The sequence below is a fragment of the Mobula birostris genome, chromosome 8 (genome assembly GCF_030028105.1).
Source record: "Mobula birostris isolate sMobBir1 chromosome 8, sMobBir1.hap1, whole genome shotgun sequence".
NCBI lineage: Eukaryota > Metazoa > Chordata > Chondrichthyes > Myliobatiformes > Myliobatidae > Mobula > Mobula birostris.
In genome coordinates, this window is record NC_092377.1 from 101,171,098 (window position 1) to 101,190,480 (window position 19,383).

The 19,383-nt window shown below is 38.3% G+C and overlaps 1 protein-coding gene across 1 annotated transcript in view; it reads left to right on the forward strand.

Annotated features, from left to right (window-relative positions):
* The window catches only part of LOC140201540 (nuclear receptor-binding protein-like), a 102,055-nt gene that overhangs the window by 40,242 nt on the left and 42,430 nt on the right, over positions 1-19,383 (forward strand). Inside the window, exons 4-6 of the mRNA XM_072265809.1 lie at positions 587-676; positions 2,974-3,014; positions 5,092-5,186. Of these exons, the coding sequence (XP_072121910.1) occupies positions 587-676; positions 2,974-3,014; positions 5,092-5,186 (226 nt within the window). The remainder of the gene's footprint in view (positions 1-586; positions 677-2,973; positions 3,015-5,091; positions 5,187-19,383) is intronic.

Consider the following 19,383-nt stretch of genomic DNA (forward strand, 5'->3'; position numbering starts at 1 on the left):
TTCAGAACATATCCGGGTAATGTGAGCAGTTTTGGGTCCCTTATCTTAGAAAAGTTGTGCTGATCTGGAGAGTCCAGTGGAGGTTCACGAAAGTGATTCTGGGTTAATGGGGTTAACATATGAGGACTGATTGATGGCTCTGGGTCTGTACTTACTGGAGTTTAGAAGAATGGGGGTGGGATCTCATTGAAACCTATTGAATATTGAAGGGCCCAGATTGCATGGATGTAGAGAGAATGTTTTCTTTAGTAGGTGAGCCAAAGACCAGAGGTCACAGCCTCAGAATAGGGAGGCATGCATTCAGAACAGAGAACAAGAGGAATGAGCTGAAGGATAGTGAATCTGGAATTAATTGTCACAAATAGCTGTGCAAGCCTAGTTATTGAGTATATTTAAAGCTGAGATTGCTTAGTCATGGAGAGAAGGCTGGAGAATGGAGTTGAGAGGGATAATAATTCAGCCGTGATAAAATGACAGCAGACTCAATGTGCTGAATGGCCTAATTCTGCTCCTGTTTCTTATGCATTCATTTTGTATCCATGTTGAATACATTTGACACTTGGGAAAATATTGTTTGTTCCTCCAGGTAATATTCATAACAGAGTACATGTCGTCAGGAAGCTTAAAACAATTTTTGAAGAAAACAAAGAAAAACCACAAAACAATGAATGAAAAGGTATGTTATAGATTGTTATTTCCAAAACCTTGAGGCTGAGGCACAGGGTGATGACCTTTTTTATACATGCTAAAGAATGACCATCTCCATTCAGCACAACCACCTGTCATTGATGTTCAGTGCAGTTACCCTTGTCCAATCCTGTATCAGCATTTTGGAAGTCATCGTTGACCAGAAATAACTGGTCAAGCCATAAAAGAGGAAGACACAACCTGGGTATCCTGTGGCAAGTACCCACCTCCTTGAATCTGAAGCCCTTCTCACTGGAAAAGTCAAAAATGTGGTAAGGTGCACTCTACCTAGATGAATGTAAGTTCGATAACACACTAAAGGCTTTGCCCGGAACATAAATGGTGCACCTGATTGGCCGTCTGTTTTTATTGTGTTACTTGCAATATGTATGATCTCGCAGGCGCACTTAAACTACTTGGAAGGAAAGACACCATGCAAATAGAAACACCACCAGCCACAAATTCTGTTTCCAATCAGCTCAGAAAGTATATTCCCATTATCAGACTTAAGTTCTTGAACTTTTTATCCGCAAGCCTGAAAGTACCTTCAGCAGTTAGAAATGGCTTGCTGTTATCGTTTTAGGGCAATTAAGGGTGGTCAATAAAATGTATTGATGATAACCATGCAGGGGTCCAACATGTAAACTTCTGTCTACAGCCCAACCTTTACTGACGGATTGATGGTTTTCACCTTTAAATGCTGTCCTGAAGAAGCAGTGAATGGTGTATTTGTGCTGGTTAGGAACATCAGTGTCAGTGCTAAGGATGGTTCATGACATCAACCATCAGGCTGTTGAACCAGAGGGGATAACTTCATTCAATTTTACTCGCTCCCTTCCAATTGTTCTCACCATCTATCGACTTGCTTTCAATGACTCTTCATGTCATATTATTACTTTTTTTGTATTTACAGTTTGTCTTTTACACATTGGTTGTTTGTCCGTCCTGTTGTGTGTGGTCTTTCATTGAATCTATTGTGTTTCTTGGTATTTACTCTGAATGCCTGCAAGAAAATGCATTTCAGGGTAGTATACGTTGACATATATACTTTGGTAATGAATTTATTTGAACTTTGAACAAGTCAAGTTTTGAAGAATCCTGCCGCTAGACTTTGCTTGTGACAGACTGAAGAATGAGTAGCAAAGTTACTTGACTTCATCCTTGCAGCTTTACCAATGACACAAATTTTATTAACTATGCATTTCTTGTTAATTTTCATTTTCCACACTTCACCTCTAGTTTCTATACCATTGTCCTTCAAGTGGTCAACTAATTACTTGAATATTGTGATATCTGCCTCTAGCTGTGCATTCCTGATTTCTACGACTGTCTGGTTTGGAACTTCAAAGTTAGTGCTAAGTTTAACTAAAGTTTGCTTGTGTGATGCACGTCTTTCCCCTGAATAAGAGTGGGACACTATGACTGCATTACATGCAATACAGTCGTTGAAATATAATACAGGTAGTAAAGAAGTTTCTGCAATTCAGCTATTTATAAGGAAGGGCCAAATGTACATAGGAATCCACCTTGTGTACCATCTGGTGCTGAATATATTGCTTCACCATTCGTTAAATCCTGAAATGTCTGAGATACTTTAGCTGCAGAAAACAAGGCAATTCAAGAAGATACTTCACTGCCAGTTCCTGACATCCTGAAGACAGCCAAACACCAGAGTAGGATGATAAATCCAAGTGTTTCTTCTGCAAATAATGCCATCAGACTGTGATTTAAATGTGGTAAAGTTAGCTGTGGTTGTAGGATTGTTTTGTGCTTTAACTATAAAACACTTTACTTGTGTAGAATATAGGGTTAATGGCAGGATTCTTGGCAGTATGGAGAAACAGAGGGACCTTGGGGTCTACATCCATAGACCCCCCTCAAAGTTGCCACTCAAGTTTATAGTTTAAAAGCATATGGTATGTTGGCCTTCATTAGACAGGGAATTGAGTTCAAGAACTGAGATAATGCTGCTGCATGCTGAGATCAATCTAATCCTTCTCTCCTCCATAACATTCCATTTTTCTGTCGTCCATGTGACTAAGATTTTCTTAAATGCCCCTAATGTATCTATCTCTATCACCACCCCAGCAGGAAATTCGTGCACTACTGTGTAAATAACTTGCCTTTGACACCCCTCCTATACTTCCATCCAAACATCTTAAAATTATGCTCCCTTGTATTAGATGTTTCTCTCCTGGGAACGTTGTTGTTTTTCATATAAGCAAACTTTATTTAATGGATTTTTTATAGTCCTATTCCACTGTAACTTTGCTAATTTCTGTATAGGCCTGGAAGAGATGGTGCACCCAGATTTTGTCTGCATTGAGGTAAGAAGTTAGATCTGGAATTTATTTCAGTTCTTGCGATGGACATATTTTTCCTTGCTTGTCCTTATTACAACTTGACTGTTGATTAACTATGTTTCTCAAGTGCCAGTAGTCCTTAAGATAAATCAACCTGGTTTGTGAACATGAGCAGTGTTGGAAAGCACCAGTGTCTTTCTGTGGCTGGGAGTGGAGTACCTAGTAATTTTTATTTTTGCCAAAGTTAATTCTCCCACCCCTCCCCCACAAAAAAAAACAGATTCATACTTGGCTGGTAGGGTAGTGGTGAATTTAGCTGTGCATTTTAAAACAGATCAAAGCCAATGTGTAATTCATGGGTGCTTTATTAAAGGCAGTTGTTTGTAATCTCAAAACTGCTTTATTACTGAATGACTAATTAATTTCAGTCTTTGATCACTAGTCATTTTAAGCTTGTCTTTTCTCCCAATTTACCACACCAAAATCCAACAGATAGCTACTTAATACAACTACCTTGTTCAAACTGAAGAACGTTGTTGTGGGTAAAATTTCCCTTGACTAACTATAAAGCAGAGAACATAAAAAAAGGTTTTATTCTGGCAATGGCATATCCCTGAAACTAAAAACTATGCTCCTTATATTAGTTATATCCACCCTAGGAAAAAGTCTCTGGCTATCCAATCTATCCATGCCTCTTATCATCACATATCCCTTTGTCAGGTCACCATTCAACATCCTCTTCCAAAGGGAAAAGCCCAAGTTCGCTCAACCTGTCTTCATAAGATATGCTTTCTCGTCCATGCAGCCTCCTGCAATGTTACCTCATGGCTCTTGAACTTAATCCCCTGACTAATGATATCCAACATACTATGCACTTTCTTAACAACCCTATCAACTTGCACAGCAACTTCAAGAGACCTATGGATGTGGACTCCAAAGCCCCTGTGTACCTTCACACTGCTAAGAATCCTGCCATTAACCTATATTTGACCTTCCAAAATGAATCACTTCATACTTTTCGGGGTTGAACATCATTTGCCAGTCCTCAGCCCGGCTCTACATCCAGTCAATGTCCTGTTTTAACCTACAATAACCCTCCACATTATCCACAACTCCATCAACCTTTGTCATCTGCTAACTTATTAAGGCCCCCCCCCCCCCCATCAGTTCCTCATCCAAGTTAGTAACTGAGTAAGCTGTGTGGTTGTGGATTCATGAGATCACATGATTACTGTTGTCCCTTGTGTGCTTTCAGCACTACTTTTTGTTGTCATATTTCTTCAGTGGCCTTTCTTTTCCTCTCCAGGTTTAATCTGCAGTGTAGAACTGCACAATATTTTAATGTGTTTTATAATTTGAAGGTAACCTGAATTCAGATTCAAAAGTTGGTACATTTTAGTCTTCAACTTGCTCTTTGAAATCCATTGTTCCTCATGCACGTTAGTCCAGTAACAAATAACCAATTTCCTTACCTGCTGTATGATTGTATAGTCTCAGAACATGCCTGAATGAAAGGTAGCAATGTCATCCAGAGATCTTCAATATCTGACTAAGTAGTGACATATTGATGAGCACTAATGAAATAATAAACTCCCCATTTTTTTAAAGCTACAATGATCCTCTGGTCGCAGACTATTGGGAACGGTTATTGAATTTGTCTTCGACTTAATGGTTTATTACTGTTGCATGTACTAAGATACAGTGAAAAACCTTCATTTTGCATGCCATCCATACAGATTTTATTACATCAGTATGTTGAGGTCGTAGAATAGAAAAGCATTGACAACGCAGAATAAAGTGTTAAAGTTGCAGAGAAAATGCAGGCAGACAATAAGTTGCAAAGCGATAAGGTAAATGGTGATGTCAAGAATCCACTTTATTGTACAAGAGGACTGCTCAATAGACATAACTAAATAAAATGTTAAATGTATTTAATTTTTTTAAAAGAAAAAAAACTACTGTTATTTAATTTCCCTAAATTGTTTCATTGTAAGCCACAAATCATTTGTATGGTGCCATTGTGCTGATATAAAAAATAATGTCTTTATTGAAATTCTGTGCATATTCAAGTAACTAAAATTGTTGTTTTTCTTTTAACCAGCTACCTGCACTCTTGTGATCCTCCCATCATCCATGGCAATCTGACCTGTGATACAATATTCATTCAGCATAATGGACTTATAAAAATTGGGTCTGGTAAGTATCAGAAATTATAACATGTAATAACTTGAATTCATTTAGTAGTATGAAAGGTTATTAAAGAAAGTGAAATTTTGCTTTGACCATCCAACCAGTCTTTTACAATTTATGGATTAATATTTCTATTTTACTAGCTTAGCAATGCAAACACGAAAGTATTACTCGCTTTCTTTCTAGTTGGCACAATTTAGCACTATTTTATGTCAACTAAAAATCAGATCAGTGACAATGCTTGATTGCTGTTATTTTTGAGAAAAGCACCCCGTCACCAGAGTAGTGTACTTGAGAGCCATTCTGTGAATATTGGCCAGCTTGTGTGGGTCAAATCAATGTCAGTAGACTCTTCTCTGCCAGTGAAGTGGAAGCGCTGGGTTTTGATCAAACTATGACTTGTTTTCAATGTGCTGTATGTAGTCAGCTCTATTTTCTCATTGTTTTTAAACAGCCTCTCAGACTTATCTCTTTTTTCTTGTTTTACCCCCTACACCTTGTTTTCTCCTATTTTATCTCTTCCCAAACCCCACCTGTTCAGAGCACATATTTTGTGCCCAAATCTATATTTCAAAACTGATGAACCAAGTTGCTTTCATTAAACTCAATTTTATAAACTTGGTATTTGTACAAACGTACTTTCCTTTTGCTGTCCTGTTCCGAATCTGAACAAGAATAACTTTTGTGGTTGCAGTTGAGATATAACTACTGCAATGCTGATTGAACACCAACTGGAATTTAATATTATCCTTATTAAATTGTTCATTAAATTTTAATTTGCATGTTGCTAGTGATAAGCCCTTTCAATGGAACAGTTAAGGAAAAATGTTTGTGACAGTGAGCAATGCAACAAAACTTGTGGTTTAATTGGGTTAATGTCACAATGATCTGTTTGTGGACAACTATTGACTATTTTTAATTTGCTGTATTTTGTATGTACAGTTCAATCAGGACACGATTATAATGGGAGTGAGTGAAAATAGTGTATTGCATTTTATGCATGGCTAAATTATGCATTTGTGCATGGTTCAGATTGCTTTGGGCTTTGAGGGAAAGACATAATATTGGCCATTTCAACTTCAAAGTGAGCAATGCTGTGAATAATTCTCTCAATGGCTGATTTTTTTTTCCGAAACTCAATCTTTGGCAGCTGCTTGGTGTTTTATCCTTAACTACAGACAGTATCTGACTGTCTTGCTTGAAGTACATCTGGCATTTAGCTAATATTATAGCCCTGTCACTGTGATTAAACTCCCATGCAGAATTCTCCAGAAAATGATGTGGGAAGTCCTGTTCCCACCAATATAGGTAACAGAGGGCCTGTCCCTTTATATTCTACCTCATTATTTCCTATTTCTCCTCACCACCCAAGGAAAAGTATCCTATTCAGTGTAACACTAGCTTAATTAGCCATTTAAATGATTAATTCAGTTTAACTGTTGAATGATTGTTTCTATAAGTCTGTGGACTCTGCCCTTGTCAATGGATCATCCATTTCTAATGAAGTTCAGCATCTCTGATAGCACAGTTGGTGAATAGTTGAAGCTGTGACTTTTAGTAATAAGTCCAAGGGTTTGGGTTTGGCATCTGGAATATTGTTGAAGTTGTGGTGAGGAAGGATTGGTTTTGTGTAGAACTTGTGTCCCAAAATGCTTATCAAAGAAGAAAAAGAACAGACAAAGTGGTACAGAAATGTTGCCTATCATTTTAGGTTATGGAGTTCAACTACTGAAGTAATGTAGAGTCTTTGCCTTGCACATCACCTTCATTGTTTTAGTGTAGTCAAAACTTGTATTACTTCACAACAAAAACACAGCTGGTTTGGTTTTTATAGAGCATTGGAGCATTTTAACAACAGCTGTGCATGTACATACACTTACTGGATTTTTCAGTCCAAATATGTTTGTCCAAATATTTGCTTTTACTGATCTTATAACTCTAAAGCACATTGTGCAAAAATGAAGCCTTACTTTGTAGTTTTGGTGTTACTAAGATTGAACTATGGCACAGCATGATAACACAGCAACAGCGGATGTTACATGGCCGTGGGTTGTCTTAGATGATAGAAGCTGAAAGTAATTCACTGTTTTGAAGATACTTGAGAGAATGGGGGGGTGGAAAGAGGGTTGAATATAAAATTAGGAAGTAAGAGTGGACTAGTTGGTAACTTCACTTTTAGAAAAGATGGATGATCTTTTACCTTAGCAGCACTTTATTGCAATAACTGTTGTTGCCTTAACTTTCCTAATATTGTCTGCCAGTCTATCTTGAAACAAAAGTAACTTTAATAACTGTGTCTGGAGCATTTGTCCTCTTTTATTTTAAAAATGTATATTGTAAAGTGTATTATTTAAATGTCAACCATGCTTGTTTACTATCTTTTAATGTAATTCGTCAACCTGCCATTCATAACTTGTACCTAAAATCTTTACTGCATCTCTATCAGACCTGAAGATTCTAGTTATAAATTGATCCAAATCACTTCCATTTTTATGCAACACACAAAATGCTGGAGAAACTCAAATCTATTGTATCGAGCACACTTTCTATAAAGGCCCTTTAATGATCAGATCATCAATGAGAAAATAAAATGCATTCTGGATACTGAACTTGAGAAGAACTTTGCAGTCGGGCAGCATCTGTAGAGGCAAAATGTGTGTGGTTTTTCACGTTGAGACTCTGCATCGTGCCTGAGCAGGGAAAGGGCAGTAGAAGGGGGAGGTGGGACAGAGGCTGTGAACAAGATGGGTAGGGGGCAATAAGCAGATGGAGCCAGGTAGGAGAGGAGATTTAAAAAAAAGTAAATAGACTGAGAGGTGTGTGTGAAAACACAAAGATGTGGGTTACCTGAAATTGTGAAATTCAGTATTTATAAACATTGGGTCGGAATGTACCTCTACAGAATATGGAATATGTTCTTCCAATTTCCATTTAACTTCTGTAGCAATGAAGAAGCCTGAGGGCAGACAAATATTTGTGGGAGTGGGAAAGAAAGTTAAAATTGCATGCAACTTTTAACAGAAGATGGTCACTGTGGATGGAGAGTAGGGGTTGGTCAAAATGGTCATTTAGTCTACAGTTGGATTCTCCAAAGTCAGCCACACGGACTGCACTAAATAATATTGGAAGCGGTGCACGTGAACCTCTGCCTCACTTAGGGCTGGTTTAGCTCATTGGATGGTGAAGGAAAAGGTAAAGGGACACCATTTATAGATGTGTGTAACATTGCCCCAATTCTCTCTTATCTTCTCCCTCCCTGAATACTTCAATAGAGTTCTATGTTTTGGAAGGCACAAAAAAAGTTTGTTGTTCTTGTCCTGGGAAATTAGCTGTTTCCTTGAGTTGCTACAGTTTTTCTTGATGAGTCTTTCATAGTTATAGAAGGAAAACTTTTATGCAAAGATAATAGAGCCATTTTGGCTTATTGGGTGAAGCTATACTATCAAATAAGTAATTGCATATCTTTTTAGATTTTTTTTCTGTTATTCCTTCTCTAAATTTACCTCGCCTGTTTATTCCACCTCCTGTTTAATTCTTCCCCTAAAACTGCTGACCATTCAAATTTTCATTGTTAACTAATCTCCAAGTTTTTTCCCCCACTTTTCGTTCCCCTCAGTCAAAGCAGCTACTAACTTATGTCAAATCAGACTGCCTCCAAACTCCCTTCCTCTCCAAAAATATGTAGCCATTTTACCTTACTTGCATTTATTTGTTTTCCTAAGCACTGACTCAACCTGCAATTCAACCTGTAAGGACCTAAGTTGCTTTGCACCGCTGGTTTCTGAATTGCTTCTGAATTTGTTGCAAAATCTCTGCAGACTTCATATGTTGAATTTGTTGTGTTTATCTTTAGCAAGTGAATTTAAGTCAGAGTGGTGCCATTCCTGGTTGGGAGTTAAGATTCTAGGAACACAGACAAATTTTCATGTGTGACACTCAAGATTCTGATTATAATCAGCCTGGAATATCATTGGGAAGTTACATGCATTCATTACAATTAAATACTGCAATACAGAGAGGTCCTTCTAATTTTTTTTCTGAATAGCTGGCTTGGCCTTTATGGAGGCATGCTGTTTTAATCCTGATAAAATAAGTACAATTTCCATCCCTTCAGTCCAAAAGATTCAAACAAATATCATGGCGAAATTATTCTTAAACTGTGACACAGTCCATTTATGTTGCTGTGTAGTATATTCATTCTGCTATTTATGCAGATTTTATTGTTAGTACTGTTTTATTTTGATCATGTTTCATTGTGCTTGTTCTAAATAAAAGCCCCACTTAGGAATGGACTCCATTTCCCAGAGGTTCTTGACAGGTCATTCAGTATTGCATTAAAAAAAACAGGTTATCCTTACTCTGTTGATAATTTGTTACTTAGAGCTCATTCAGTATCATGCTTGTACAGTTTTAAAAATAAAGCTTTCACAAATTTCATTGATGGCTTGATCTGGCATTGTCATCGGATGTCAGAAGCAAGGCTTGCTCATGATTTTTACTGGATGGCAGCTATCCGTCGTGCTTGGTTTTCCCTTTTCCCCCCCACTGGCTTTTTATGCATATTAGTTACGAGCTTCTCTCAACCCAGGGATGAAAAAGAACTGGGGAAATAATAGAATTTCATGCTTTAGCTATATTTGTGCATTGCTGTACTGATTCCTAAGATTTCTGTAGATCATGTGAATGTACTCCCAAAGTGGATACATGTGGAAAGCTCCTGAGATTTGACCCAGTGAGGAAAAGGAATGCTGATTATATTTTCAAGTTAAATTAGTAACATAGAAAAACGTACACCACAATACAGGCCCTTCGGCCCACAAAGCTGTACTGAACGTTCTTACCTGAGAAATTACCTAGGGTAATTTGTTGGCATGTGTCGTAGCATCTTGCAGGTATACAACAGGGAAATTGGATTCTTTGTTTGTTTCTTTAGACAAGAAGGAACTGTTGAAGCCTTATCATTCACTGCACTCCCATCTTGCAAATGATGGTGAATGAACACTGCAACCATGGTAGTGCTATTGAATATTCCTGATTGTGGTTAGCATACCAACCAACAGTATTTTGTGATGCTGTTGGTAGCTCAGCACCTTGTCACTGCCTCTGCATCAAGGCTGGCAGATTTCTCCATCATCTAGTCCATTATCAATGCCATGCAATAGTGCTGATGTCCTTGAGATGAAGACAATTCTTCAAGGTCTATGCAGTGGTCATCCTGAAAGGATAGAGGGTAAGTTGATATGTCCCTTGTGTCAGGTCTTTATATGCCACACAACTTTTGTGGCAGTGCTGATCTTTTAGACTCAAAATTTCAAAGTAAATTTATAATCAAAGCACATAAATATTACCATATGCAACCCTGAGATGTATTTTCTTGCGGGCACGCTCAATAAATCCATAATAGAATAATAACTATAGTAGAGTCAATGAAAGACCCACCAACTTGGACAGTCAACCCATGTGCAGAAGACAAGAAACACTGTCTGTAGTTCATGTCGTTCCACTTCTGTATCCTGAAGTACCTATGCTCTCTTTGCTATCTTCAGCACTGATTTCAAATGTCATTTAACATTGAATACTCATTCATTAGCTGAGTGAAGGGAATGGGAGGCAATTGACGTGTTTTTATGTTTAACATGTAGAGAGATTTCGGGGAGTATGGGTTGGAACTTCCCAGGGCATTCCTTAATGATTGTATTTTTAATACATTTATTATTCCAGTGGCTCAGAACATAAAGAGAGGGATCATTTTGAAAGAATCCTGTGTCCCAACTAAAATGTTATGAGTGAGAGTTGTATGACTGTCAAGTTGTCGCTTGTCTGAGCCCTTCCAATTCAGAACCAGATCCCTTGAGTTTGTCATGAGGGCTTTGTAGCGTTAACTAGGCTACTTAATTCTTTGACATGTCCTCAAAACTAATCAATAAGCTTCAAGTCCTTGGCCTCAATTCCTCCTTGTGCGATTGGATGCTTGATTTCCTCACTTGCAGACCCCAGTCAGTTCAGATTCGCAACAGCGTCTCCTCCACTGTCGCCAACAACACAGGTGTACCCACAGGGCTGTATGCTCAGCCTCCTGCTCTACTTATTTTACACTCATGACTAAGGCTAAGCACAGCTGTAATGTCATATTCAAGTTTGCTGATGACACCACTGTTGTTGGCCAAATCGAGGGTGGTGATTAATCTGCATATAGGAGAGAGATTGAGAATCTGGCTAAATGGTGCCATGAGAACAAAACAATGTTAGCAAGAGCAAGGAGTGGTTATTGACTTAAAGAGAAGGAAACCAGAGGTTCATAAGCCAGTCCTCATCAGAGGATCAGAATGGAGATGGTCAGCAATTTAAAATTCCTCAGTGTTATTATTTCGGAGGACCTGTCTAGGGCCCAGCACTAAAGCATGACAGTACCTCTACTTCCTTAGGAATTGGTGAAGATTCAGCATGGTATCTAAAATATCTGTAGATGTGTGGTGAAGAGTATATTGATTGACTGCAAAGCTGCCTGGTTTGGAAACACCAATGCTTTGAATGGAAAATCTTTTTTTTAAAAAAAAAGTAGTGGATATGGCACAGACCATCACAGGTAGAGCCCTCCTCACCATTGAGCACATCTACAAAGAGTGCAGCATCCATCATCATGGACACCCACGACCCAGGACATGCTCTCTTCTTGCTGCTACCATCAGGAAGAAAGTACAGGAACCTCAGGACCCACACCACCAGCTTCAGGAACAGTTATTGCTCCTCAACCGTCAGGCTGCTGAACCAGACAGGATAACTTAACTTCGCTTGTCCCATCACTGAACTGTTCCCACATCTTACATACTTTCTTTTGTTTCATGTTCAAGATATTTGTTGCTTATTTATTTATTATTATTTATTTCTTTAAGTATTTGCACAATTTGTGTCTTTTGTACAGTGGTTGAACACCCAAATTAGTGCAGTTGTTCATTGATTCTATTATGGTTATCATTCTATTTTGGATATACTGACCATGCCTGCAAGAAAATGAATCTCGGTTGTATATGGTGACATGTATGTACTTTGATTAATTTACTTTGAACTTTTAAAATGCCTTGTCTTGGTCTGAGCCATGTGGCCATCTACTTTTGTTTTGACTTGTTAGCTTCAACCACCTGAATGTTTTGTTTGAACATTTGAAATGGCAGCATATATTGGATCCTAAGCCATGAACCCACAGTGTATTAAATCATGCCTCTGTGCTTTAATGTCTTCTTTCTCGCTCTCCCAGGTGAGTGTAAAATCTTAAGGAGTTGTGAAGGGATTTTATCTGCTTCTGGTCTCCGTCGACAGAAACCTGAATGTTATCACTTTGTTTGTGGGGAGCTTGTTTTGTGCAACTTAGCTGTGTTTCCTACATTACGTCACTACTTTAGATGTACTTGATTGGTTGTGGAGAAGCAACTTCGAGAATCAAGAACTGTTTTGAAAGGTGTTAAGTTTAATGTTTTACCAGGGTTAGGTCTGGATGATGATGACAGGTTTCTTTCCTGACTATTTCATGAGTACAATTACTTTACTATTTTTGATTTTTTTTTGCAGAGAAGTCATTTTTGAATGATTCTATTAATTGAAGAGCTTTGTTATAAGTCTGTTTGTGTAATTGGCATTTTGATCATCTAAGTGTTTGTGTTGGCTTTCCATGTGCATATTTAAATGTCTTGATTTCTTGTTTGTTATTCCATGTTCACAATTCCATTGTTCTGAGGATTAGACTGAGCTAATTCAAATTTTTTGCATGATATGTAAGTGGAAGCTGGAATCAGTTATTGATGTTCTCCCTTAGTCTATTGTAATGTATTGTTTGCTTGATTGGTATTGAGTTAACTTTCTTTTACCTCTGCTTAGAAACTAGTCATTTTGCATCTGGGAATACCTTTCAATCCTTTTAAACATAACTGATTTTGTATTGGTATCCAAGCTGAAATGAGAAACCTAAAGGGCAAAGTCTTCCCATTAGTTCAGCAGTAAACTTGCAGATGTTTTAAAATTGGTACTCTTTAAAATATTGTCGTGAGTCAGTAATACCAACTCTTTACCTGTATGCCCAAGACCCACTGAAATCTGTTTCTTATCTCCATCTTGTACGTTATCCAAGCCAGCAATTCTCAACAGCAATTTCGCATTCTCTGAAGGAGGCTGTTCAGCCTATTGTTTATGCTGGTTCAAAGCAGTCTCATCAATTCCATTCTTCCACTTATTTGCATGCATCCTATTGCCTCTCATACACCTTATCAACTCCATCCTGACATACAACATGTAGCCACACTAAGGGATAGTTTACAGGAGCTAATTAGCCTATCAACTGCTCATCTTTGAAATGTGTAAGGTGAACATAAAACATTCAGGATTTATTTGGCGTGGAGCGTGTGGAAATTCCTGAGCTTGGGATGGAGCCCCGATTGTTGGAACAATACGTTACTGCACCGCTATGAATACTTCCATTCATTTCCACTGCATTCCAATTCTGCATTTCCTTTCATCCTAGCCTGTTTCATTTAGCATTGTTTAAAATATGCTCTTAAGTAATTGCCCTATTCAATCACCAAAAAATTATTGATGTGGAACACTGAAGTTTCTTCGCCTATTTCAAAAGGCAGATTTGCTGTGATTCTTGATCATTCATCATCTCAGATTGCAAAAGAATCGGGTTTTGTTTTGTTGTTCTCCTTGTCCGATCAAAATTAGGACCATTTCAAGCTTCTATATGTTCTCGATACAACTTGTGACAATTTCTGGACCGTTAGTTTCCTTCCAGTTATCCAACTAGAATGTTCTTGATTTAGGCATGGGAAAAGCCTTTTTTGAAAACTTTAGTATTCATTACTGCTTTTAAATCACTGGTACCAATTGGTTCAGTCCAACATTACTTGGGTTCCGTTTGTTAATGGCTGAAATCTCAATCCATATTTTACATGGAAAATCTGCAGATTTCCCAACACCTTTGAAACTGTGAAACACCAGCAATGAAATTTCTCAACTCAATGCATTCCCTAGACAAGAACAGTCTCCACCGCTTCTCCCTCCAGGCCCAATTTTTGCCCTTTGTCTTGTAATTAACAATAGCAAATTTTGAATGCAATAAAAAAGTTTGACGGTGCAATCAATCTCCTTTTGATCCAGAATATTGTGGTAAGTGATTTCCTCTTGTAAACTAGGGCTGAAAATCATGAGCAGTACCTTAAATTTAAGGGGAAGTGAGCTAGATTAAGAGTGTTGCACTAATATTTCATGAACTCTAGAGACTCCTTGTCCTTTTCCTATCTTTCCCTTTGCCTTCCCTCTCCCTCTCTCCCTTTTTGCCTTTTCCTCCTCCCCACCTTCATCTAGCTACAGAAGAGTCTTGTTTGAAGCTTTTGGTTTGTATTTGTGAATGCTCGCTGTTCCATCACTCATCAATTTCTTGTTTTATTTCCCGCTTACGGCCGCTCTGTTGCGAACAGTCTTTCATAGGATATTTGCTAATGGTGAGAAACTTCTCAGCTCCTGTGATGTGACTGTGTATTGTTTTGTTTGTCTTTAGCTTTTAAATGTGCCAATGTAAGCAATTTATGTTGGGAATGCTTAGCGGTCTTAGCTCTTGCATGAGTGCATGTATTTACACTACAAAGCTTTGTTAGCTTTATATGGAGCTTTTTGTAGAGAGTCTTAAAATAAATTGAGTTCTGTAAAGTGACAACTTAAGCTCGTTTCAATAAATACGGATGCTTCTGTGGCATCTGGCTGCAATGTTTTATTACACACAGTTAACAATGTCCAACAAAGTGTGTTCTCAAGTTGTTTCCTTTTGCCTTTAATCAGGCACACAATGATTAGTTTGTTGTACTTTGAAGCCAAAGTACTGATGATATTGGAAGTCTGAAATCAAAATAATTCTGAAAGGATATCAGAACATCTGGAGAGAGAAATAGACCAGTTCTGATGAAAAGTCAAATCAAAAACTTCTGTTTCTATCAGCACGGAATACTGTGTGACAGAATTTCAAGGTGTTCTTTTCTAAGCCATTGCAATTGATACACACCAAATTTTGAAAGAGCAGTTCCTCCAACTGTCAGTGATTTTTCTCATGGAAAAGTTGCTAACCATTTGGTGTTTAATATCTTTTATTTCACTATATTCAGCTATCTAATCTCTTAAAACAGATTATTGCTGATGTGTGATAAAGAATTGAGCCAGAAATTTGGAGGAAGGAAGCATTCCGACTTCAAACCACGTGCACGTTTTGTGAGATGTGGTAACCTAACCTAATGTATAAATATCAGGAATGCATAGTAGCAATTAAATTCCTAATTAGTTTGTTATCCATTTCTTTACAACACATTGTTAGCAGACAGAGTGGAGGAGTTCTTAGTAATGAGGTCTTTTGCAAAGATGCACATTCCCCAAACTAAATAAATTGACCTAAACACTGATATCTACTCAACATGCCAAAGAGGGCAGGTTAAACTGAACATTAGGCATGAAATTGAATTCCGTGAGGAAATAACTGTCTACCTTTAAAGGAAGACGTGTAAGGTTCTAATGTTGATTTGCTCAGTCATCTGCTGAAAGCAATTATTTCATTATGGTTATTTTTGTGATACACATTACCTTCTGTTTGTTGAAAATCATAGTTTCTCATTTCAAAAGTGGCTTGTTGGCTGTGAAGTATTTTGCGATTTGTCAGGAATTTGAAAGTGTTTATAAATGCAGGTTCACCTTTTTATTGATATGAAATAATTTCAAATGTTGTCTTTAATTCGTAATGCTAAAATGGTTTTCAATTCGTAATTGAATATATTGCTCTCATGAACTAAGATTTGTTGTGTCAAATGCAATTTCAATTGTGGAAGCTTATGGTTCTCTGCTATATCATTGTTGTCTTTCAGTTCACACTCTGGTTTTTGTTATTCATTTCTAATTCCAATGGGCAAACAGAAAACTCTCCCCTTTGACAAAAATGCTGCTGGAATTACCGGTGTATGGGTTTCATTTTAGTTTTAAAGTATTTACAATTAGCCTTTGCTACAACTATATTATTTTATTGGAAAGTCTCCTCAAAACTGGTTGAGTGTTAGGGAAATTAATTTGCTCATGAAATTCAATTAAAGTTGGTCACAGGTAAATTGGACACTGACTTTTGAAGTGCCTAGAGAATACCTTTATTCACGAATAAGGGAAGAATGACTTGCTAACAGTGCGATCATCAAGTCTTCCAATGAATAATAGTCACAACCTTTTTTTTTATACATGCACGCAGAAAGTTAATTACATCAAAGTTTGAAAAATATCAATCCCATGTGTCTCATTATTCCCACGCAAGAATGCAAGAGGCATTCTCTTGTCTGCCCATAACAGAGAGAGAGAGGCTATTAAACATCCTTGAAACTACAAAATTACAAGCATGCTGAGAGGCTGAATAGTGAACCTTTATTTGTGATATATAGAAGGATCATTAAATCCTTGGGTCCGGTAAGTCATTAACATACAAAAGTATAATTTGTCTTGTGTGATATACCTGACAGGTGAAGGAAAAACCAGGACACTTTTTTAATTGTCAGAAACCTGACAGCCCACAAGGTCGGCCCTCCCTACAGTTTTTGACCTTCACTGTCTTCACCTTGTTTGCACAGCAGTGTTATGCATTAAGGCCAGCATAAGGCATTTTGCTATTTAAAGGAGCGTGCTGGGTGTTAACAACTCAGATACTTTGACACTTTATTCAGAATTTTCTTCCACAATTCCCTTCTTTTTGATGGTAAGATCAATTCCATAGATTGGTGTCTCCAAAAGGCGCCTCATACCCTGAGGGTAGTGGTCGTATCCTTAAGCATTCTTCATCGTATTCTGGGTCATACCTGTTGGTGTTAACTCAGGTACATAGAAAAGGGTTGACTTGTTGAACAGGGTAGGATTGCACTTATGAATTGGGTAGCCAGAAGACAGTGATAATTCCATAATGTACCAGTGTTCCCACCAACCACCAAAGATGTTACCAAAGGACCCCAGCCCCCAGGAATTCTTCTCTGATCTTGTGTATGGTTTACACTTTTCTGGATATGGGTTATGTTTTCAGATTCATCAAGAATATAGGTACAATATTCTTGCCTAAAAAAGGCGCACATTTCTCCTTTCTCAGCTAAAGTAAAATCTAAGGCCATCCTGTTTTGCAGGGCCATAGTTCGAATGGCTATTACCTCAGCAGTTAAGCCTTTAATCTGCCTTTGTGTATCCTTTTAAGGATGAGACAGTGTCATTAGCTAAGTTTTGAAGGGTTGAGGCCATATTAATCAGTTTCCATGTTGCTTTTCCTGTCCCATAATAAGGGAAAGCTCTCACCCAGAACTTTTCTGTGTTCGTAATCACTCTTAAGGTAAGGGGAGTTAGGTCATGAGACTAACATTCCATTGGCACCACAAATCCAGGGTAACAGCATCCGGTCCAGTTAAAAGGTAGCCAGGGGTAAAATCAATCCCCACCTATCCAGTATGTACCATTAAGTAACAGAGGAGATCTTTCAGAAGTGCAGTAGTCACCCCACCAGATACTAGATTTCTCTCTACACTGATTAATTTCCATGAATCAACCCATCTTGTCTGTCTGATACCAGCACTTTTCAGCTTTCTGGGTAGCTACATCCAATCTCAACACAAGGGTTTGTTAAATTATGGTTCAGCATGTACCATTCCTTGAAGCAATTTCTCTCAGAAATTGATAGCCATTTAGATTTGTTAACTTGTACTTTGTCTGCTTGTTTTGTTCATTATTTCCTTTCACCTGGCCAGTAGTATGCAGCTAAGGTTTTGGTTATATCCTGGAAGCACTCCTGTTCCTTTTGATTGAAGGGTATAGGCCATAGAGGCATATACCCCGCCTGCTTGTGCAGGAACCCCTGTACACACTCAGCAACTTGGTCCAAGTAGCATACTCAGAGCTAAGCCTAAGTAAGTATTTAAGCGCAGGCAAATCTAGGCGCTAAAGTAATAAAGCAAATAAGTCCATATATCGTTAGCCACTTCATTTTCCTTTAGTTTTCCGTCTTTTCCAGTACGCTATTGGACTTCAGAAGAGGGGGATGATACAGCTCACACTTGGTTCCATGTACCCAGTCAGCTTTGTCGTCCTTGTCTTGTGCCTTGACCACCATAGTGGTGGTTACCAGCACTTGATAGGGTACTTTCCATAGAGGAGAGAGAGAGAATCTTTTTCCAGTGATTTTAATATATACATAATCACATGGTTTAAATGGATGTGTATATCCCTCCCCTGGTTTGGGCATGGCTGCAGTCACTTTTTTCTTGATTCATTCTAATAGCTTCACCTGAGCTTTTACTATTTCTTGGGTTTTCTCATCTGTCCGTATCTGCACTGTTTGGGAACTTGTCAAAGGGGATTTACAACCCATGGGCATAGGTCTTCCCATCAATACTTCAAAAGGGGTCAATTTGGTGGTCTGTTGACATGATTTCTCAAGATATACAGAGCAAATGGCAGTGCCTCAGGCCATTTCAATCCCACCTTTTGACATACTGTGGTTAGGTCTTTCAGTACTTCATTCATCCTTTCCACTATTCCCAATGATTGTGGTTGGTAGGGCACATGTCACTCCCAGGAGAATCCCAGAGCTTATCCAATGCTTTCGTTAATTTCTCCATAAAGTGCATTCCTCTGTCACTATTAAACTTACAAGGAATCCCAAATCGGGGAATAATCTCCATCAGTAATTTAACTATCTTAGTGTCATCTTGTCGTGTGGGAAAGGCCTCTATCCATTTAGAAAAGACGTCCATTATTACTAACAGATATTTATATCCCTCAGTTGCTGGCATATGTACAAGTCTATCTGCAGATTCATAAATGGTCCCCCTGGGGTTGTCAGATGATCAGATTTAGCAAGGGATTTCCCCCAATGACAACACTGGTGCCAAGCTGTATGGGTCCTAATGCCCGTCCCTTGGACAACATTGGTGTCGTGGAGAGGGGAGACTTGCAGCATAGGCTGGTCTTCCATAAAACCTTGCCCAGGCCTGCACCCTGGAGAGTGAAGACTTTCCAGGTGCAGATCCATGGTCTCGCAAGACTAATGAATGCCTTTACTACTTTGGCAAATCTCATGTGTTTTAACTGGTTGTTCTGCTGCTACTGTTAGTCCTGGCACAAACCACTGCTGTCTTATTTGGTGTATCACTCCTCCTCATCC